This window comes from Pyrgilauda ruficollis, unplaced genomic scaffold (assembly GCF_017590135.1).
Source record: "Pyrgilauda ruficollis isolate IOZ18807 unplaced genomic scaffold, ASM1759013v1 scaffold114, whole genome shotgun sequence".
NCBI lineage: Eukaryota > Metazoa > Chordata > Aves > Passeriformes > Passeridae > Pyrgilauda > Pyrgilauda ruficollis.
The window spans coordinates 1,059,856-1,083,324 of record NW_024509655.1 but is presented as its reverse complement, the minus strand read 5'-3'; the positions used below and the strand labels follow the sequence as shown (position 1 = coordinate 1,083,324).

Below are 23,469 nucleotides of genomic sequence, written 5' to 3'. Positions count from 1 at the left end.
GATGATGCTGTTCCTCTGCCCAGTACTTTCTCTCTAATAAATGTCCCTTTTTCCTATCCCAGAGACTGCTGAATGCACAGGACAGAGTAGAACAGTGAAACACACATTAAAGAGTAAAAATACCCTTCATGCTAATTCCTCCATTATGTATATATATTGAAATTTCTCCAAGTTAGTAAATATTTACAAGCACAAGGAAATATTTAATTTTTTTAAGTTTTTATTCTTCTTAAAGCCACACAAAGAAATAAAGTATATGTAAAGCAAGTTTTGCTGTGTAACTTACATCATTACATGCGAGTAATGTAATGAGATGTCAGTACAAAGAGAGTAACTGCTGACACTCAAGAGTGGCTTTACTCAGAAATGGAAAAACTTTATCCTCATTATGATGGTTGGCAAGACACAAATCCTTAATACACAAATGTGGAAGAGACAGATGCCTAAAGAACTTTGTGGAAGGCACAGTGGATAGCAAAACTCCTTTGACAAAGGTTATAGGCAAGGCACATCTTAATTCCTGCAGAATTTATGTTTGACCTGTGATGGAAATAACTACCTAAAACTTAACAGCGAGGTATTTATCCTTCTGGAAAAAAGTCAGTTCCCCAGGTACTTTTACAGGAAAGTTAGAACAGGTGAAATAGACGCACAAACTCCTTCTGAAGGACATTAAGGAACACCTATTTTAAATATCCACAAAGCAAATACACAGTGCTGAGCAGTGGAGTGGAAATAGACACCCAATCTCTTCTTGCCCCCTCTAGCCCATGCTTTATTAACTGTGAATGAAGACAACGAGGTTACTCAAGGAAAATGTTCATTTCACGTAGTGCCAACATTTCGTAAGACTAAATATGGATCCAAGTAGGCACAGTATAGCCTCTGGGCTGTGACAGCAAAGCCTCTTGCCATTGAAGCTCATACAATGAATCTGTATCACTCTTATTCACCAGGATTCACACCAAAGACATGCCTGGGGGACAATCAAATGTTTGCCTCTAACCTAGAAAGAAGTACAGTACCCTGTAGGAAATCATCTTTGCTTTCAACCTGTGTATTTGTACCAAAGGAACTATCTGATAGCAAACTGAACTGTTTCATCAGCTCACATTCCCTTTAGCCACACTGCCATCTCACATGCTGTCAGAAAACACTGACTCGGTCCCTGCTGTGTAACATCCACACTGCACCAGCAATCCAACTTGAAAGGATTCACACCCATGTCCACCGAGTCCAGCTATGAAACTTACTCAACAATCCTGGGGCTCCAAATGTGCTTCCCACCACTTTACTGCATGCCAAAGATTCGTCTTGGTTAATCCATGTCCCTGGAAGGCATTTCTTCAATCAGCAGGTTTTCTCCTATGGATCCAGCTGACTTGCTGGAGATGATTTCCTGACACATGCATATGTAGTAATGATGCCTTTTTTCATTCCCTGTGCCTCAAGTCACCATCAAGCAAGAGACTGCATCCATGACAGAGAATCTTTCTGACTTCACCTCTGTGCAAGAGGGGTCTTCTACTTAATTTCTTCACCTCTACTTTTTTATAAATGTACTTAAGTCCATTTTCCATTCTGAAAGTTGTAAAGAAATGTTTTTATTTCTGTTTTATCCTAGCCTGGATTGAGTTAAGGATGATTTCAAGATAATACGATACATCAAGGCATTGCTCTCCCAGAAGCATAATAAATCTGTAAACTAGGGTACTAGGGCACATTAGTGCATGCCTCAATTTTCCTCCGTGTTCTTCAGAGTATCCAGAGGGTGACAGAACACGTGTCCCAAAAGCTGCAGGGGTTGAAAGCTTGTGTCAGAGGGGTCAGAGGAAGAAGAACAATCTTTTAGTAACTCAGAAGGACTAAGAGGAATACAGCAAAATGGCAGAGCATTTTGCTTTCATCCAAACACAAAAGATCCTCATTGTCATTTGTAACATGACCCAGTTTTTAAAAAAAAAAATTATACCCAAAGTCTCATGTCTACGAAATGCCTGATGGAAAGATGGTTTTACCATTCCAGGTGAAAAACCTGTACCACTTCCTACAATCCAGAGGATGCACAAGACAGTAACGCTTGTGAAAAGCAGGCTGAGAGCATCACTTCCATAGCTATTGAAGCAAACACAAATCCAGGCTGCTGCAGTTCCACACTCCCTGCTACTCCAAACATTTCTTTCCACTAGCACAAATACCAGGGAATGATACACAGAACACTATTTCAGGGAGCTCCAGCAGCTGAAAACTGGCTCTGTTAGGGTGGGGGGATTCTTTTTTCAAATGGAACAGCCACCCCTGCATGCACTGCAGAGCTCAACCAATGTCAGTCAGAGCAGGGAGGGTCACAGCAGCTCACACCAAGCTTGCTCCATGCTACCTGAGGGAGCATGTAGCTGTACATTGAATTTTACTACCCCCAGACATAATGTCACACAAAAAAAACCAGGGCACTCCAAACAACTTGGTATGTCCCAATCATTTCTTCCTCACCACATATAGCAACTTTCCATTCTAACAGGACATGGCAAAAAAAATACTTTTTCGTTAAGAAGTTTCTGAAGGTTGCAGTAAGGACCAAAAACCCCCAGTATTCTACAAAAAAAGCTGTAAAAGATCTCCCATTACTGAGGCCATTTAGAGGAAATACTTAATAATAATTAGAGAAATAACTGCTAATGCTACACATTAAAAAACTAATTATATAACCACACATCTACAAGAGTAAGTTCAGTGGCAACAAAGTATGCCAAAGTGTAGAATTTTCACACATTCCAAAATAATTTCTTGAATTGTTCTGTACACATCTCCATCATGAGGAATGCTTTTGTTGCCTCACACAACTGAAAACTGCATAGCAAAGTACATATGCCTTCTTTTTAAATGGCACAAGAACCTGATATTTAATTCTGAAGAGTGTAAAAGCATAAGGAGCATTTTAAAAAAAGCTTTAAATAGCTCTTTAGGCATCGAGAATACCTGTTTTGTACTGCTGACTAATATTTTAACCACTGCAAGGTGGAAGTGCAAGCTTAAGGAGCATGGAAGGTTACGCATGGTACATTAACTGTATTTTTCTGTGCAACCTACAATGCACCCATACAAATAAAAAATGCTTCCTTGGTGACATAATCACTGCCCTTTCAACAGCATTAGGCAAGTAACTTCTATGGAGGCAGCTTCCCTGCTGGAATCAATCACATCTGCAGCAACCTCCTGCCATTCCCTAGAGATCAAAAAGAGTTTTCCTAGGTATTAAAATGAAGGAAAACACAAGTGGTTTACCAAAAAATGATCAAATCAGTCTTCTCTGTGGAAAATTACCTGCCTTGAGTTTCTGTGACTCATCCTAACCCACACACTGCGTCAGTGTAACAATCCTTCTTGCCTTGGGAATGCTGCTGGGTCCAGAAGAAATGGGATACAAAGGGAATGATGTGGCCAAAGACATGCCTCACAAAGACAATCACTGTTCCTTCAGAAGTGTCCAGGGCCTCCAGTAAGGTCTTCCAGGTACTACTCTAAACTGAAGAATGGACTGCTTTAAAACAGAATTAAAAGTGCATCCTATGATCCAGAGTGTGCCATATGTGAACACACACAAAGTTCCTGTGTCTAGACAATGACAAAAGACATGCCTGTGCAACACCTGTGTACGCATAAATAAGTTTTTATGGTTTTTATTAAAATTGAGGCTTGAATGAGTACCATTTGCTCCCAGCAGAAATTTACAGGAGCAAATTCCTTGCAAATACTTGTCAGATTGGGATAAATGTTTGAGATCCACCCTTGCATTTTCTCACTAGCCTACCTTCCTTCTGCAGAGAGGTACAAATTTTCTTTTAAATATACTGCACAGTAGTAAACACTGCTCGTGAATATAAGATTTATAGCACATTAACAAAATCATATAGGCTCACTGGCCTTAAATATATGAGGCACACAATTTAAGTTTTCATGACTACCTCAAAAAAGACCTAGAGTTGCCATGCAGCATGTTTAAATCTACAAAGTATTTACCCTTACACATCATTCACCTCTTACCTATATCTAATTATTTATTTTCTCCAGCACAGGACAAACTTCTGAAAGATTAATACTATATAGGAGGTGTGATACTTACTTTATTAGTTTAGGATTCTTAAAAAAAGCAAAGCAACACCTACAAGCAACAGAGAACACAGGATCTTAGCATTTGTTTCACATGGAAGAAAAATAAGAAAAATTAAGGTTAAATATGATGCTTTAAAATAATGATAGCTAGGAGGCAGAACAACAGAAATATCTAGAATTCAGACTCCAACAAACAACATAAAAGTATCTGCAAGTAGCTTGGTAAGTGCCCTTTGACACAATATACAATTGCTAAAGTGTAGAGAGAGTAAAAAATATCTGAAATTCAATTTCCATTGAGATACATATATATACACTGCAAGAATTTTGTATCAATTTTTTTATATCAACTCAAGTAGAAAATACTCATAACAAATATTACTGGTTATTTTATTCATCAAACCCAACACTGAGTGAAGGAAAGGTTTCAAACCCATTCTCAAAAATAATGAAAAGTTTGTGTTTTCAAACAAAACAAGCATTTCACTTCCAAAAACACCTTGGTTTTCACTGCTTAGTTACATTTTGGAGGCTAGGGATTATTGCTTTCTATTATTATCATCCCTTCCAAAAGTGCTAAGTGATTGATACTTACAGCCAACTGGTCAAAATATAAAAATGAAAAAAAAATTGTTAACTTCACTCTTTCTTTTTTTCTTAATATCACTAGTTCACATGATTTTTTTTTTTTTTTTTAATTTTGACTTTGATTCCAGGGGCAGCACAAAAAAAACCAATCTCAAAACTGATGTAATAGCAAAATAGTTTCTTCCTGACTCTGCTGGGATCTTCTTTGTTTTTCTTACAGTGTCATAGAAATCAGTTAAATGAGTTAATGCGGATTTAAATCAGCACAGGTAAGATCAGAAGCCAGACTAAGAGTAACAGGAAGCAGATCTTTAACCCAAGGTTCCCTCTGATTGCCAGAACTTCACAAGCAAGACAAGTCTTCCCTAAACAGGCAACTGAAGACACCTGGGTACAAGGAAAATCCTAGACAAAGCCAACACAATCACACTTTCACCAGCTTTTCCTCCACCTGCCTCAAGCATAAGACTAATCAGGGATATTTTTGGGATGGATAAGGTAAGCAGGACAAGCTGGTCAGACCAACTCTGTTTTGTAGTAGTCATTACAAAAGCCCACAAAAGTTAAAGCAGTCACCCAGCTGCTCTCACTTGCACTGAATTCTAAGTTTCCTGCACTGAAGAGTAATTTTCTATTTCAAAGCATCTCCCAAATCAGAAGACTGATTTATACCTACAGACATAAGCAAGTCAACTCTATCGTGCAAGCCTAAGGGAAAGATCAGCAACAGTTCCAATTCTGGAATCCCAAACACAGCCCCTCTCACACAAAAAGCTGGCTCCCAAATATAACAACATTCTAGATATCTTACATACATACACACATACACACAGCAACAGGAAGATAAAATTCAGTCCTTGAGATCCTATGCTCCTCAATTTTTATTTGCATCATTTATACATGTTCCAAGTAGCTATGACTCCCTGTGGTATTTTACACAGAAGCACCAATAATGCATTCAGATCTATAAAAGATAACAAAGGGATAGCAATGGATGCTCCAAATATATAAAAAGCTGATCCAGGCTTAATTTTATACGAATTTTACCAATGATTTCGTAACAAAATGACAGAGCTGTACAGTCCCAAAAAATACAAACCTCAAAGTTATAAGTTCATCTTAATACATATGAGAATTTCTTCTAAATATTGCTACAACACACACACACACACATATATATATATATATAATCACTATGTATTGAAATCTACTACTTTAAAATAATAAATCTTCGAAAGAATGAGAATTAATTTTGTACATTTGTATATCATCTAACAAATTCAGTCCTGACTTCACTGGTGCAAGCCTGATACAAACATTAAAGTGATCAGAATGCAACTTTCTGTGCAGTAAAATTAGATAATGTACATAATGCATTGCATGCTATTGATTCTGAAATGACATTGTGGATGAGACTCATACTTAAGTGTGCCACAGTCTCCAAAAGATCTTACCCTTAATTATTTATGAGAGCCAAAATGCATTTTTTTTTCAGAATTTACTTACCAGCATTGTTTGTCTTAACATTATACTCTGAACTGTGCACAATATTTTCACATTTGTAACATTTGATGCAATATGCTTTGTTGCAAGAGACAAAAGAAAAGGATTCTAAACCTTAGTAGGCCCCTTGAAGTGTCTCTGTATACTTTCAAAATAGAAATAACAGAAGTGTCAAACCATTTGAGATTTCTAGTGTGAGTGGGTAAACCACTGTTAAACAGCACAACAGTCTAACACACACTTTTTGTCAAATTATGCTTTTAATTTTGTTCTAAATGGTTTAAGGGGTGGTGGATAAGTGGGTGGAGGGAGATTTCTTACTTTTACATGAGTTGGTTTTCAACTAATTTTTGAAATCTTTTTTTTTGTAGCCGACTGGAGGGGTTCAGTCAAAATGCTAAACTGATTGTAATGTATCACTAACATCTGTAACATATTGACCATTTTACTCCCAAATCCCTCAAAATTTGCTGATCCACAAGTGCTCCCAGACTGGGCCCAAATAATTCAGCACAAAGTTACGTTTAGAAAAGTATTTTTTTGTACTCTGCTATTATCATACAATTAAATTCAGAAGTCTCTGCATAATTTGCATTTCAGTATTCAGAATTCTGGTATTTTTTTCTTTTTTTACAGCTACACAGTGTCTTCATAAAAATAAACTGATTTAAAATTACTACTCTGTTAGTCTATACTTTGTCAAAACTTAGTGAAGCTCCATTTTATGTTGCTTCCATGTTTCTACAAGAAATTGTCTTTCTGGTTGTACAGTTGTACACCTGTCTTCTCCCACTTAAAAATTATGGCTGGCTTAAAATGCAGTGTGCTTCAAAACTGAAAGTATCAGGTCTCAAGCAAATTTGTTAAAATCCCAAATTACCACAGTAAACCTGAATAGATACAAACCTGTATTCATATGTTTTGTATCTTTGGCTTTCATTGTACTCAGCATATTAAAATGTAACACATGCATCCAATGACTCACATTGGAAGATGATAGAACAATTTTGAAGTATATTTTGAAGTGCATGTGCCATCCTCACAGGGGGTTTTATCCAGGTATGTTTGACAAGGCAAATTTTAATTCTTTATGCCCATTTTAAAATCCAATAAACCCTAACCCTTAAGACTTTTATTTACTAATGCCATTTATTCCTGAACTGCTTGAAAATAACTTGACAAAGCTGACGTTCCAAACAAAGACCACACTTCCTGTTCTTACAGGGAATCTGGAACACCATCAATGTTTTGTTCAGCTTGCATAAGTCACAAGTGATTGGCCACAGTCCCTGTGGGCATGCCATTTCATCCAGACTGGACGGTTCATTAGTCATAATTACTATAACTGTACAGCAGAGACTGCAGTTTTATCTCATCATACATCTTTGATAAAGCTGCTTCTATTTCTGCTTCATCAGCATGTGAAGTTACATTATTGGAGCTTTCATTTTCCAATCTGTGATTAACATCGGTTGTTCTGCTTATAAAACACACACCAAAATTCCAGATAACACACAAAGTGAGGCCACGGCGTGACCACTGTTTGAACTTTGCGTTAGGAATTCCGCAGCAGTCGCTGCTACAGAGGAAGAAGAGGCTCTGAAATGACAGAGTTGCTAAGAAAATTTAACCAAGCAAGTACCAACAACGCAGTCTGTAAGAGAATAAATAAGGCTGTTGGTTTCTAACGAGAACTGTGACATAGAAAAATCTCTGTTTGGTACAAAGGTTAGAGGCAGGAAATTTCTGACAACTGCTGAGTCAATCAGCATTTTTCAGGTAGTGTTTATGCAATTGCAGAAAATGAAAGCCTGCAACATAAAGAACCATGGTGAATGCTGACAGCCACTGCACTGCACTCCAGTTAGCAAACAGATGCTAAAACACTTAAATCGAATAAGGACTGTGAATGCAGTCTTTAGCAAAATGCATGTAGAAGTCTCCCATTAAGGCATTTCCTTGTTGTGATGCTTGTTGCTGATTTTTCCGTCTTATTGTGTGATAATAGGGAACACAAAGGCTGGTGACACCATCTGAATGTGCAACGTGTACCCATGATGGGCCACATAAACAGTCATAATCGACAGCTACACGCAGGCACTGAGGCTGCAAAAATCCCAGAGTAATTAGTGTTGTCTGAATGCAATGACATCTGTTTTCTCATGGTCCTCTAGACTTGTCAGGCCAGTAAGATATATATGAAAAAATATGACAAGCATTGCAAATGCCCTTCTGAAAGGTCTCACTTTGGGAAAAGCTGAAGGAATGACATGTGCCACCTCTTTTTTGCCAATATACCTAAAAGACAAAGCTTGAAGATTTGAAAAAATTTTTGAGTCATTTTACATTTTACTAAGGAAGGTTTATTCAGAACACAGCAATGTGATTAGGTAAGAATATTTTGCAGCACCTTTTGTTCTTTTAGGAAAGCAAGCTTTGTTAACAGAAGAGTAAATGTGACTGTTTATTTCTGACCAGAGTGCTTACACATCTGTCATCACCATCTCCTTTTCTAATTAAAGCAGCAGATACCACGTGGACCACAATAGTGTATATCTACATACATTATTATTATTATTATTATTATTATTATTATTATTATTATTATTACTATTATTATTATTCTTTAAGAGTGCAACAAGGACAGCTCCATAGGTGTGCCTTCTGACATTGCAAAAACACTGTACCCTTTTCATCTGAAGACCTAAGCTTTTGTTTTAGGATCCGCAGCCTTTTTCCTTAATATGCCTATTCCCCCACTCTTTTTCTGGACTGTGGCATGTTTGAGCATGCGTTTTCTCCAAGAAAGACATTAGTCATCATTAACAGAAGCCTTGACACCAAGTCTAAGTGCCTCTCCACAATGACCAAGTGGCAATCATCTTTCCCTTACCCTGTCACTGCTGATTAGGGGGTTCTTTCATGAAAATTTAATTTGTCGCCTTTCTACAGCTCCTCTTTACATTTCTGCAATAACACAGCATGCCAGCAACACTGAAAATACAGTAAAGGAGGCTGGACCTGTTTATAAGAAAAGGTAAGTTTCAGACTGCACGGCTGTACTTTTTACCTAGTTTAACAAAAGAAAAAAAAAGGCCCTGCAGGATAAAAAAAACAACTGACAGAAGAAAAATTCCCATTAAATATGGAAGGACTCAAACAACCTGGTACACTTTTGATCCAACTAAATTAAACTTCTTTTCCTCTGGAAGACAGCTAGCCAGTCCCTCTTCCAAAGCTTTGTTCAATAGGCAAATAGGTAAATGCAATATCTAAAGAGATTTTTACAACTAATCAAATTTATAACTGCTCCAAATAAACAGATATTCAGTTTTTTAGCTTATATAAATATTTATTAAAGGATTTCATAATCCAGTGATAAATTTCAACCCCACTTCTTGAGTCTGTGTCAACGTTGCCCTTGCAGTTAAAGAGTCAGCCACAAAGAAAACAGCTTTAGCTGCTGCAGACAGATGAAAATTTCAGTCACAGATGATACTTTGCAGCCATTCAACACACACAGTCTCAGATTCCTGCTCTGTGTAACATACGAACATTGTTGAACAAGATACCATAGCAATGAGTTATTTTAAGGAAGTTTTTCAAAACATTTACTCTTCTGCTTTATTTCAATTTGTCTAAAGATTTTTTTTAATTATAAGCATATGCTATTTTGTTAACATCTGTGCATAGCATAAAACCTGACTGAATTCCAACTTCTGAAAAAAATGCAGATAACTTACATCTGAAGTAACAATACTAGAAAACTTCATGAAATTCAGATTAAGATGCATAAGTTCATTTAACTGATTTTCCATACAGGTATACTTAAAAAAAAAAAAAAAACACCACTTATTACCATTTTTATGTTTCCCCAATATCTTTCAGAATTTAATTAAGTGTAAAGCTAAAATCTGGATCTACCTCTATTAAATTCAGAAACCACAGCTAGTAAAATCCAAGTCATAAAAACTTTATTCAGCTTCCTAAAGTATTGGGCCTCCACTACTGACCCAAAACAGCATTTGTAGTCAGAACAGAAACTGTATTGCTAACACTTTGGATTTATATTAAACCTCCAATATCTCTAAATAGTCTCCATATATGAAATTTAAGAAGAGGAAACTAGGAATTAAAAGTGGATTTTGAATGGCAGACTGTGATTGTTGTACTGCTACAGCAGTATAACCTTGATTAAATGCAGAGCAATACTAAAGTAAAAACAAAGCCCTGCCATGGTAACCTAAATTAACTACTGAAGCAGATCATGCTGATACAGAAAGCTGGTGTTTTAAGCTATTTCACTCGAAATCAGGAAAATCTTTGACTTTCTAGAGGGCACAAAATAAAGTTACTCTTCCGTGGCCACACAGCTCCCGTTGCTCTGTTCCCTGCATTCTCCTTGGCTCCTTGCCTGATGAGCCAGGAACGCAGACATCGAGATCCTTGCTCTGCATCCATGTCAAGTTCAAGTACGGGAAGTTTAGCTCTTTGACTTCCCCCCACCTCCAAGTCACTTGTCAGTAAAAGGTTGGGTGATTTATTGACCAGTGCAGGACGCCTACTGTCAGTGCTGAAGGAAATATGAGCGGGGGCTGTCGCGGCTCTTCTGGAGCTCATTGATAATGACATACCTGTCTCTGTCACCCATTACCCATACTACAAACTACTTAGACCTAACTGAAAAATCAATAGCCTACTTGCACCGGTTCCTGTGGCTGCCTCCTTTGATTGTCAGCTCCTGTCTAGGGTCAGCACTTACATGAAAGGGGCTGTGACTGCCTGATGCTTTCAGGACAACCTAACGATATGAAACTAGCCAACAGAACAGTAAATTCTGTCCCCCTGCCCTCCTCATCAATTAGGCTTTGACTAGGCTTGCCTGTAGAAACCTGACCTTTTAAGTTTAGGTGAATATGGAACTAGCTGAACACGCCATTGCCCTCAGCACTGAGCCAGGAAATCCACTGACAGGTTAAACAAAACAGAAGGTTGTAACTGTCATAATTTGCATTGCACTTTCACGCCAACAAGGGTGTTATCAGTGGGGGCAAGCCCTGGAACACACAACACAAGCACCCTAAGTCACTCTCCTCATAAATTTTCAAGTGAAGGGAGATAAAACATAAATTCACAAATGACCGCACATTTCAAGCCCCACTTTCTTTCAAGTTTGCACTCTGGAAGCCCCCAAAGTACACAAACAATTCCCCTTTGGGGGTGTGCTGGCATGCAGATTCCAGTCAGAATGAAGCTCCAGGACAGATGATGGATGGGGAAAAGCCACCTGCCTGCACCTCTAAAGGACTACTGTATTAGGTTCATTGTCCACTGAGTATTTATATGCATCAATACGAAACATTTATGGAAAATACACAGACACACACCTGTATTTTGGAGCAGCAGGTAGCCATAAATTATTTCAAAGTCCCCAGAGAGCCCTAATTGGCACTTCTGAGTAGTATCCACTTGTATATCCTGCATCTTGGAAGTCCATTAGCAACTTCTAAATATCCCTGTGACTATAACTACATGATAAATGTTACATTTTAATGCATGTGCCCTCCTCCAAAAGACATTGACAGCAATGAAGCAAAGAACTAAAGCAAGAAATCTCAGATCTAAAGTAAAGGCTGAACTATAATCTGAAGTTTAATACAACAGTTTTTGTAACTATATACAGACTTTTTTAAAAAGTTAATAGCTGAAGCCTTGCTCCTCCTTTCTTCCAAAATAAATAAATATTAAAACCAAATGAAAATACCTTTAAAGTCTCTGATTAGTGCTCCTTTCTTATATATTAATTTTCATTCAAAAATTATTTTATGTCCTTTATGCTCATGCTTCCATGGGCCTGCCATACACAATATAATAATGACTGGAAAATGCAGACAGCATAAGTGATCCAAAGAATTTATACAATTTGAATACCCAAGCTTCTTCATACTATGAAAGGACTGGCTACATCTACGAACTGTAGTGAATACTAATTTTTTGAAACTCTGACAAGGCTAGGAATTTTCAGTGGACTTTATTGAGTGCATACAGTTAACAACTGTAAATTTAAATACACAAATTACTCCTTAGAAATCCCACGCAAGATTCAGAAGAATAATTTAAGTAATGCTTTTTCACTATACAGCTGGACCTTTTTAGCTCACGCACCCTTAATATCCTTCTCACACAAAACTGCAGTGCCAGACACAAGAATGAGCTCTTGGTAAATAATTGAGAGGAAAAATGCTGCCATTTGGTTTTCAGCATTTAAGACTCAATTCCAAAACTCCAGATACTCTTGCAAGCTTTACTTCTGAATTCTGACTCAATATATGCTAGCTGCTGCATTTAGGTTATTTCAAAAGTACTTTTTGAATATTGGAGTTGAGAAAGGAAAACTACTAAATTACAAAAAGACAAAAAGGCAATATTTTTTTCATAGTACCAAATATACAACGTTCTACATAGACACAAAACAGTACAAATGCAGAGAAGACTCCTCGAAAATGAAAGCACAGAACTGCATTAAAGCCCTTTTAGATAAACAGAATGGCAGTTAGAATTAATATTGTACTCTGAACAAACTACAGAGCAAACACTAGTTAAAAATGGTAGACCTAATTGAGTCTGGATGGACCCCTTTACAGACCTAATGCAATGATTAACTATGCATCTGGTAGCATGTCAAGTCCTTTTTGTGTGCCTATCTGATAGTGAAGTGAAAGGGCATGGACAGTGTCCAGTCCCAGCAAGCAAATCATTTGGAAGCAGTCATAGCCATAGATCAAAGATTTTTCACTCTGCCCAGAGTCTATTTAAACACACCAACCCAGCCCCTTGTTGCAGACAAAACCAGTTAGAAAATAAGAAAGACTCCTTGGGATACAAAGATAATAAAGGAAGATAGAAGTAGAAAATGAAGAAAATAAACAGACTGGCAGAACCTTGATTTCCATAGGCCAAGACAGCTGGTTTACATCCTAGTTTTATTTCAGATTGTTAAAGAAAATGAACAATTTCCATCTCTTAGATCACCAAATATTATTTCAATTAAGCTATGCAGATGGCTTCTATACATTATTTGAGCCAATGCAGTTTCCCACTTCCAGCAGTGGGAAATGGTACCTTGAACTATTTTGCACACAGGTTTTACCTAATTCATAAGAAAATTAAAAAGAGAGCAGCATATTAACATGGAGAAGTTATTCTGAAATAAGATATGCACAGCAAGATATAAAATAGGATTAGCTATGATTTGATTCTCTCACTAAAAGTAGCAACAAAACCCCTGCAATGGTTTTAAAAATCGTAGTTTACTACTTTTATGTCAACATAATACTTTCAAAGGATAAAAATTCAAAACTATGAAGTACAATACACAGAAAAGTAGATGGTTCTAACTGTGCATTTAATTTAAATGAGGGAACAGTTAGAAGACTGCTCAAACAGGACTTTCTTTAAATTGAATAAAAATTGCATGCTTTTTCTATCAGACCCAAAGTCAAAACAAAATAATCTTGAAATACAGGGAGGACAGTGAGAGACTTGATATATTCTGTGCTGGTCACCACTGCTATTGAGAAGATTGAGCCCCCTCCATTCCCTCCTCCCACAACGCCCTTTCCCTTTATAAAGTGCCCCCACAGAAACTCACTGAAAGGTTATAACCTGTACAGTGGCTGGTGAGGAGCAGAGGATTTCACACTGCTATATGTTGTACTTGAAAAAGCACTTTTTAAAGTATAAGCTTATATAAACAAGAAGCTTTTGCCTCTGGACCTAGAAACTGACATTTTAAAAGAGTGTAACTCAGACAATTTTGGGTTAACTTATACATATGCTTTCTCTTGACAAAGCTGCATGAAGATTTTGGTCTCAAAAATAGCTGTCTAACCAGTAAAACCACACAGGCTGTTGTCTGTTGGCATCATCATGCATATGCACAGAGACATCAACATCTAAGGCAATAAACAGAACAATCATCTGCAGCTACTGACCAAAAAAAAACCAAAAAACCCAAAAGCCTGCAAATTAATCTTTTGTTCGTTTCCAAAACTTTGATTTTGCTTATAACATCTTTGTATTTTTCGCAATTTTAAAATAAGTGCTGATTCAGCTTCACAGCATTATTAAGAATCAGACATTATCTCTGTAGCCCACCCCATATTTTTTCTCAAGCAAATAAGTGTTAATGCATTCAACTGGAGGTGAAGCTGATAAAATTCTGGCATATTACATGTTTTAACTTCTTAAAAGTGATGTTATTAATATAATTAATCAGTTATTAGAAATAAAGACCAGCCAACACACATGAACTTGGTCACTTCTAATGGATGAAACAACATGCACTCACACTAACTGCATCCAAACAAAAGGCCCACATGAAATTTTAACAAGAAGAAAATTTTACAAAAGCCCTAGAATTGTTCTTTTTTAGTACGTCTGATTTTCCCTGATTGCCAACTTATTAAAGATAAAATTACAAAACAGTATTTAACATTTAAACCAGTCTATAGCTAAAATAAGTCACCATTAGTCACCATGAGAAAAGAGAAGATGCTACCTTTAATGCAAAGCATTAGAAAAAGTCCCTCAGTAGCAGATTGTTTATGGTTAAACACCAGATTACGAACACATTCACATTTTAAGACTGAACAGGAAAGCAGAAATAAGCTACTTAAAGGAGTAGCTGGAAGCAACCCCTCTCCCGCTGAAGAAATGAAAGCTAGGGGAGACTTAGAAACATGTATAAATTCTTTAATTACTATACCACTCAATCTTCACAGGAAAAAAAAAAAAGGTACAAGATTTCTACAACACTTTAGGCTGATGAGATACATTAATGACATTGGTAAAAATGAAATCATCCTTACTCCTCCGGTGTGTGCCATAAACTAACTTCATACACACAGACCTTAAAACCAATCAGCAGACACTAAAGCCAAACCATGACTCCCAAAAGAAGGTACACACTGTACACCATTGAATGCAAAAGGAATTTTATCCTTCAAACCCAGCACAGCACTGGCTGTAACTATTAACCCGGTTCTGCTGTAGAGAAACACAACGTGCATTACTGAATCATTTCTTTTCAAATCCATACATTCCCTGCAGCAGTTCAAGCTTCATCAGCAGTGCAGGAATGTATGAAAATGACAGGCAAAGGGCACTAGCTCTTTTCCCATACAGTTCTTCTATAAATGGAAGCAGAGTCCTACAAAGCACTTAAAGCTGAGAATGTTTGAAGACTGATCTCCAGGAAAAAAAATAACACAATGCTAGGTTCCACAAGCAGATTAATTATTCCGTTTTCTGCAAAACTCTTTCCATAAAATGAAAGGACAGAGGGGAAACCAACTACTAGAAAATAAGGGAACGCTAGCTGGGTCTCATCAGCAAAGCTGCCACGAACAAAGTATATACAAACACATACATATTTCATATGCTATTCTTAAAAAATACTTCTCAGCCCTTTTGGGAGCACCTGCTCCTGAATTCACTTTTCCCTCTGCCTCTCAGCAAGGGAGAGAAAAAGGACAGGCTTGGCAGAAATCCTTTAACAGTCTTAAGTCACTTGATTCACCTTAAAAATTACACCTTTTATCAGTAGCATGTTATAGAAACTTTAAAATACACCAGTCATGATTAAAAGACTGAAATATTTAATGTATGCCACATTGATAAGCTGGTTAGGGAATCAAATGAAAGTATGCTATATCATAACGCAGCAAGAAACTTGCATGCTTATTGCTAAAACTCTGAGCTGCCTTCCAGCTTTTTTTCTTTTGTTGTTTCAGTGGTTAACACAAATCCATAATGTTCTCTGGATGGAAAAAAAAAAAAAAAAAAAAAAAAAAAAAAAAAAGTCTTAATGGCAGCCCTCACTGCTACTTTGCCATCCTGAGTGTGAAGAAAATACCGTGGCACATCCCTTGCCTGCACGGCTGGATTTACACCAGCCCGAGCTCCCTGCCGTACGAGCAGGAGGGGGCAGGAGGAACCAAGGCAAGAGCAAACACTGCACACCGCGTCTCATTTCCAGTATCTTTTTACAGAAGCCCTCGCTAACAAAACACTATAGCTCCAGGCAGCGGCATGCTGATGTTGGCACTGCTTAAACCAAACAAACACGATGTTTAACAGTCAAATAAAATGTCCCGCAGCCTCCCTAATGAATTTGTCAAGGACCATCAGATCACCCCCGCCCCTGCCTCATTAACTCAAGTATGATGAGACGGATTATAACGAGAGAATACAGATCAATCGGTCTGAAGACTTCAAGTGGCTTTTAGCCCTGAGAGTTTCCCTCTCTGCGGCACACGCACGCACACGGTCTTTTTTAATGGAATACAGTATCTCCTGCTGCTGGAGGGGATGCCACTTCGTTTTATACACCATCAAGGAGCTGCTGATGGACTTCTACACTAACATACATAAAAGCAGAGGTGACAAGGGCTCTTCAATTATAGCCTCCTCGGATCCTGTTCCCCCTTCAATTATTCATCCCGGCGAGAGCAAATTCCGCCACAGATGAAGCTGGTCTTAATGCAGTGCGGCCACAAACGCCCAGACACGGGAGAGAAGGATCTCACGTGCATTATTTGCTGGAAGTGTTTAAGTTTATTGCTCAAATGATGCTTCTAATTAGCGTTGGGGCAATAAATTAAAGTCAGCTTTTGTTTAGCTGATTTATTATTTACTAGGGTTTCAACCTCAGGCAGGAAAATTGGTAATGAATTGTTTTAAATCTGAACACTGGTAAGGGGGGGGGGGTGGGAAGGGAATCGCCCCCTCCTCCTGCTTTTACCCTGAAAAAAGGAACGCGTGTGACCCCGCCATTGCCAGGGCCGCCCAAAGGCTCCGGCAACCTCCTCCGCGCCCAGATCACGGTAACCCCTAGGCTGGGCGCTCCCTGAGGGAAGCGAGACCCCGCGGAGCCCTGCTGCCCACCTCCGCTCGGAGGGCAGATGTGCAGAGCCCTCGCCAGCGCGGAGAGCGGTGCTAGCCCGGCAGCGAGTACGCCCCGGGAGCTTTCACGGCGTGTGAAAGGGACCCCCGGCCCTATCTAACTCTTCCCTTTGCCGGAGGGCAGCGGAAGGCGAGGCGTGGGACCCTGGCAGCTCCGCCGGGCCAGCCGAGTCGCGCAGAGAAGCGCCGCGCAGGCGAGCCTCCGAGCGCCCCGGCGGGCGCGGCCCCGGGCAGGGCCCGGGCAGCTCCGCAGGCACTCACCGCGCCTCGGGGCGGAGAGCCCCGCTCCAGCCCGCGCATCGCCGTGAGAACAGCGGCGCCAGCGCCCACTCTGCCCTCGCGGCAGCCTGCCCCCTCTCCCGCAGCCCTCGGAGGCTGCTCGCCTCGGAGCCTTCCCTGGGCTCATCTCCCTCCCGACGGGGCTGGGTCTGGCGGGGACACCTCACACCGCCGCCAGCTCCGGGCACCGCGGGCCGCCGGGCTAGCCCCTCCATCCCTCGGCGCAGAGTGCCCCGGCGGCAGGCAGGGAAGCAGGGAGCCCATCCTCTCCTCGCGAAGGACGGAGCCGCACCGGCGCCGGGCACGTCTATACTTACTTCTTCCACCGGTACGGTCGGCACCAGACATGTTTCTAATTTAAGCGCACACAGAAAACAGACGGAGGTATTTTCTTTATTAAAATCAGCCAGCTGCAGCGAAAGGAGGAGAGCGCAAGGAACCGAGCTGCGAGCGGGTTACCGGGAGGCTCTGCACGGAGGAGCGCGCCGCGCGTCTGCAAGGGCACGGCCCCGGCGGGGCTCCCGGGTGGCGAGAGCCGCCCCGCACGGCGGGACTGCACGGCCCAGGGGAGGGCAAAGCAGCTACACACGCTTGCCCCGAGCACTGGAGGTATGGAAACTGCCCTCCCTTCCATCCTAAGTTCCCGCAGGAAAAGCAGATCTGGCTCCTCCGCAGCAGGTACTGCCCGGGGTTCCTTCCGACCTGACACTACGGAGCTACGGCTTTATGTCCAAACCATTCCATATTCTTGTTAATACAAACTCGCATAAAATATCGTTTCTCTTTGAATAACTCAATCCTACACTTTAGGAGGATGAAAAGAACTTTATGACACAAGATTTATCTAAATTAAGATGACTGGGGGTAGTAAAACAAGGTGTGCCACGCTACTCCGGTGACGCTCTCACTTTCACTGCTGCAGCCCGGCATTAACCGAAATAAGATTTATGCCTGCGGTGAAGCCCCGGCCCGCCTCTCCACTTTCCCCGCACACACCGGCACTGCCGCCGGGTCCCCTCGCAGCGAGCGGAGGGAGCAGCGAGCTCACCTCGCCCTTCACCGGCTGCCACGGCGAAATTACAGGGATTTTTTGTTCCACCCCACACCCACCGCACCGGGCGGCGGGACGCCCCGAGCCTGCCTGCCTCCCTCCCGGCTTCCCTGCAGCCCTTCCCGGCTCCAAGCCCTGGCGCGGGGCCGAGGGGCGGGAGCGCGGGCGCGTGTGCGCGCGCCGGGCGCCGCGATTGGCCGCGGTGCTGACAGCTCGGCGGCGATTGGCGGCGCGGCCCCGCCCCGCGCCCGCGCGCGGCCCCATTCATAAACTACAGGGCCCGGCGGCAGCGCCGCGAGAGGGACGCGGGCACACGGCGCTGCAGGAGCGGAGCCAGAGGCGCGGACACCGGGAGCCTCGGCGCGCACTTCCAGGGGTGGGGAGGGGGAGGAGAACCCATCCCGGGCACGGCAGCTGCGGCCTCCTCCCTCTCAGGATAAAACACAGTCTGTGCAAAGAAAACAAACAACAACAACAACAACAACAACAACAAAAAAAAAAAAAAAAAAGCAACAACTCCTCTCCATACAGTCTCTCTCACAACAATCTATGTAGAGCTGCAGGACGGGAATGAGAGATCACAGACCAAGTGCACCCGTCTGCGCCTAAAGATAGAGACAGCCACAGAGCCGGGTTCAGCCAACGCCTCCAGCAGGAAAAGGGAAATCAACAACATCCCCTGACAGTCTGAGCGAGCGGCAGCCAAACTCATGCACATCTCTGGCGGTGCCACGGACTGAAAGAGAGACAGACAGACAGACAGACAGACAGACACAGAGTTCACTCTTCCGCTAAGGGCATTGCTCGCATTCTTCTCCTCCTCTCGTATCGTGTGCGGTTTTAAACTTCGCCGCCGACCGGCTTTTCTGCGGGAACCTTCTGCGAGTCCTGGGGAAGTTTGTTTGTTGTTTTGGGGTTTTTTTCCATGAACTACTGAAACGGCATTTTCGTCGCTGCGCGGGGGGGGGTGGGCGCCTGAGCGCAGAGGCAGCCCAGACTTCCCTGCCCCCATCGCTATCCAAAACTTTGCGCTCCGGGAGCCCGCGGGGGCTGCCCACCTCTCCGGCTCCGGCATCACCAGCACAAGCACCAGCACCGCCGCCGAGCCCGCACCGGGCCGCTCCTCCTCCTTCTCCTTCTCGCCGGGGCAGCGCTGGGCTTCGCCCCTTTGTGCTTCGCCGCCCTCCCCGATTTCTTTAATTGCTCTCACTGGCGCGCCGCTGCCGCCTTCTTCCCGGAGGCGGTGGGGGTCTGCGATTTGGCTGGTGCCTTCCGCAAAGCTGCAGCCACCGCTAAAGCATTGGATCCCTCAACGTACTGCGAGAGCCCGGTGTACAGCCCGGACCTGTGCCCCAACATGATCGCCGCGCAGGCCAAGCTGGTCTACCAGCTCAACAAATACTACACGGAGCGCTGCCAGGCGCGCAAGGCGGCCATCGCCAAGACCATCCGGGAGGTGTGTAAGGTCGTGTCGGACGTGCTGAAGGAGGTGGAGGTGCAGGAACCGCGCTTCATCAGCTCCCTAAGCGAGATCGACGCCCGCTACGAGGGGCTGGAGGTGATCTCGCCCACCGAATTCGAGGTGGTGCTCTACCTCAACCAGATGGGCGTCTTCAACTTCGTGGACGACGGCTCCCTGCCGGGCTGCGCCGTGCTCAAGCTGAGCGACGGCCGCAAGCGCAGCATGTCCCTCTGGGTGGAGTTCATCACCGCCTCTGGCTACCTGTCCGCCCGCAAGATCCGCTCCCGCTTCCAGACGCTGGTGGCTCAGGCCGTGGACAAGTGCAGCTACCGGGACGTGGTGAAGATGATAGCGGACACGAGCGAGGTGAAGCTCCGCATCCGGGAGCGGTACGTGGTGCAGATCACGCCCGCCTTCAAGTGCACCGGGATCTGGCCGCGCAGCGCGGCGCAGTGGCCCATGCCCCACATCCCCTGGCCCGGCCCCAACCGGGTGGCGGAGGTGAAGGCGGAGGGCTTCAACCTGCTCTCCAAGGAGTGCTACTCGCTGACGGGCAAGCAGAGCTCGGCCGAGAGCGACGCGTGGGTGTTGCAGTTCGGCGAGGCCGAGAACCGGCTTCTGATGGGCGGCTGCCGGAACAAGTGCCTGTCGGTGCTGAAGACGCTGCGCGACCGGCACCTGGAGCTGCCCGGGCAGCCCCTCAACAACTACCACATGAAGACGCTGCTGCTGTACGAGTGCGAGAAACACCCGCGGGAGACCGACTGGGACGAGGCGTGCCTGGGCGACCGGCTGAACGGCATCCTCCTGCAGCTCATCTCCTGCCTGCAGTGCCGGCGCTGCCCCCACTACTTCCTGCCCAACCTAGACCTCTTTCAGGGCAAACCCCACTCTGCCCTGGAAAGCGCTGCCAAACAGACCTGGAGGCTAGCCAGAGAAATCCTCACCAATCCCAAAAGCCTCGACAAGCTATAGGGTTAATACGCCCGCGCACAAAAACTCGCCCTCCGTAAACAACAACAGCGCTTAAAAAACTTTCTATTTAACGCGAACGACGACGGAAAGAGGCGGCGAAAGACAAGCGCCCCCGCCACCCCCCCACCCACCTGCAGTTCGGCCTTTAAAAACTTGCCGATGGTTTTCCCGGCATAAACTCTCACCGCCTTGCACAGAAAAAGGGAAGAGCCTCTCTCCTCCTGTCCTCCAATGTGAATTTTTAAAAGGTCACAAAAAGAAGCGATCGGACTTTTGCAACTTCAAAACGAAACCCGAAAGGTACATTTTCCAATCCATGTATAGTCCTTTTCTTATGCTCTCTTGTTTGCCTGAATGTTGTCACCAAGTGAAAAAATTATTTAACTATATGTACAAATCTCCCTTTAAAAAAGTTTTACTGATGTTAAATGTATTTCGGTGCCAAGGTCAGATTATGTGCCCCACAACTGACTTGTTGCAAATAGTAATAAAAATATTACTTTAACTTTACGCTGACTTTTTGTGAATGGTTCTTAAATTTAGGCAAATACATTATTTCTGAACCTCAGAAGGAATATTTTTTAAATAAACGAAAACACGAGATGTAAAGATAGGCTAAACACAACACTTAGCCCAAGTCTTAGCTCAGCATATTGACTGATGTTTTCTAACCTCCTTCTAGTTTCCATTAAAAAAAAAAAAGTGCATCTAAGAAAAATAATCTTATACATTCTGTAGTTCAGCATGTGACAACATCTGCTATATTTCTATTACTCTAAGGTTCTGTTCTAAATCTTGGAATATATGAAGCATCGCACAGCAGCTCGACACAGTTTAGTCAGAATTACAGCATGCCTTTTCCTACCCTACAGGCGGGGGTTTTTTTTTTTTTTTTTTTTTTTTTTTTTTTTTCCTTGGGTATTCTTTGCTTCTATTTTCCCCCGGTAAATCTCTAGCGCTGCATTTTGTTTTAAAAATCCACCGCTCTTTGCTTTCGTTCCCCGGAGCGAACGCGCTATCCATTTGACTTTGACGCGAAGGAAGTATAGATCTACCCTGAATAATTAATGCGATTTAGAGCAACCGGTCGGTATTTTTTTTAAAGAAACATTTGTTTTTGCCCAGATTTTTAAGTACAGCATAAAATCGCAGCGCAGCATAGTCAGACGGGGAGATAAGCGGGAACCCGTCAGGAAACCACCCGATCCTATGCCGGCACCCGGGCGCTCTCTGCCGATCTCCTTCCCTGCCCCAGCCCCCTCTCCCAAAGAGAAGCTCTGCCTCATTCCCCGTAGCTATTTCTCTTTCAGCTTGCTCGGGACGACTGAGAAATACTGGCAGGATTTTTATCGGGAACGCGTTCCTACGATTTAAAAACTTTAGCGTTACCCGCTCGAGCTGCCCGAAAGATTGCAACGCTGGCTAGGAGCATTTCGAGCGAGTTTTTATATCCTTTCGTGGGCCGGGGGGAGGAAAGAAAATTTCTAGTTCTTGCCCCAGAGGACTATTTTCGTTTCCTTTCGGACAGAGACGGAAAGAAATAACCATTCAAACTTGAGCTGGTTTTGCCTTTAAGTTTGAAAACGAAATCCTCGATGGCGGCGGCAGCAGGGGCGATGGAGAGGGATGAGCGGGGCCATCCTGGCCGGCGGAGCGGGCACACCCCGGCTCCGGCCCCGCCGCCGCGTCCGCAGCCCTTCCAGCCCCGGCTGAGCCCCACAGGTCTTTTGTGGAAACATCTGAGCGCTTTCCACAGCGCTGATCCCGGATCACCTGGCAGAACGGGATTAACCGTTCCTTCCCAAAACAGCCCAGAGCTCACGCATAAACTCTGATCGTATCGCTGCCGATGCTATCGCTACCTAAGGCAGGTTTTCCTTCAGGAACTTGTCACAATGTTTTCTTTTCGGTAGTTTAGACAAATATACAGGGAATTTAAATTTATCAAACATATGAAGCCTCATTAATTAAGCAGGTCTGTGGAGCTTACAGCGGATTAGTTGTTGGGGCTTTTTTTTTTTTTTTTTTTTTCCAAGGGGCATTTTCTACAGCAGCTTTTCATCGCTATCAAGGTACACTGACTTCAGGACAGGGTGGGGCAGGGAGGCGTTAATGACTGAAAAGATGCTGCTTGTAAGATTACGTAGTTCTTAAAATAAAATTATTCAGATCTGATTTTTAGGTTTCCCCCCCCCTCCCTCCCTGAGACATTATAAAAGGTATTGTTTTGAAATTTTAAGACCTCCAGCTAAATTAACATTGAAAGCAGAATGTAAGAGGTGTAGCCAATATTTCGTGTAACCAACCTCTCCTGTTTTAAGAACTCTTAAGAAAATCTCTCAGATACAGAGCAAAAGATAGGGTCAAACAAAACCAGAAAGCCTGCTCACAGTTAAGAAAAAAACCTCTACCAAATACTGGGAAGCAGGCGAAAAGGAGGCTAACTATATGTTACATAGCAGTGTTTCCACAAAACATGTAACAGGAATGTTAAGAATCAGTAACTATACTCAAAGATCCTATGTGCTGAACA

The 23,469-nt window shown here is 42.7% G+C and overlaps 2 protein-coding genes across 5 annotated transcripts in view; one reads left to right on the top strand and one right to left on the bottom strand.

The window, feature by feature from the left end:
- LRBA (LPS responsive beige-like anchor protein) overlaps nt 1–23,469 on the bottom strand; it is a 366,577-nt gene that overhangs the window by 138,702 nt on the left and 204,406 nt on the right. The gene's annotated exons all lie outside the window — the stretch shown is intronic.
- Nucleotides 19,429–21,025, top strand: MAB21L2 (mab-21 like 2). Its single transcript, XM_041479905.1, has one exon. The coding sequence runs from the start codon at nt 19,857–19,859 to the stop codon at nt 20,934–20,936; it is 1,080 nt and encodes a 359-aa protein (XP_041335839.1). The 5' UTR covers nt 19,429–19,856; the 3' UTR covers nt 20,937–21,025.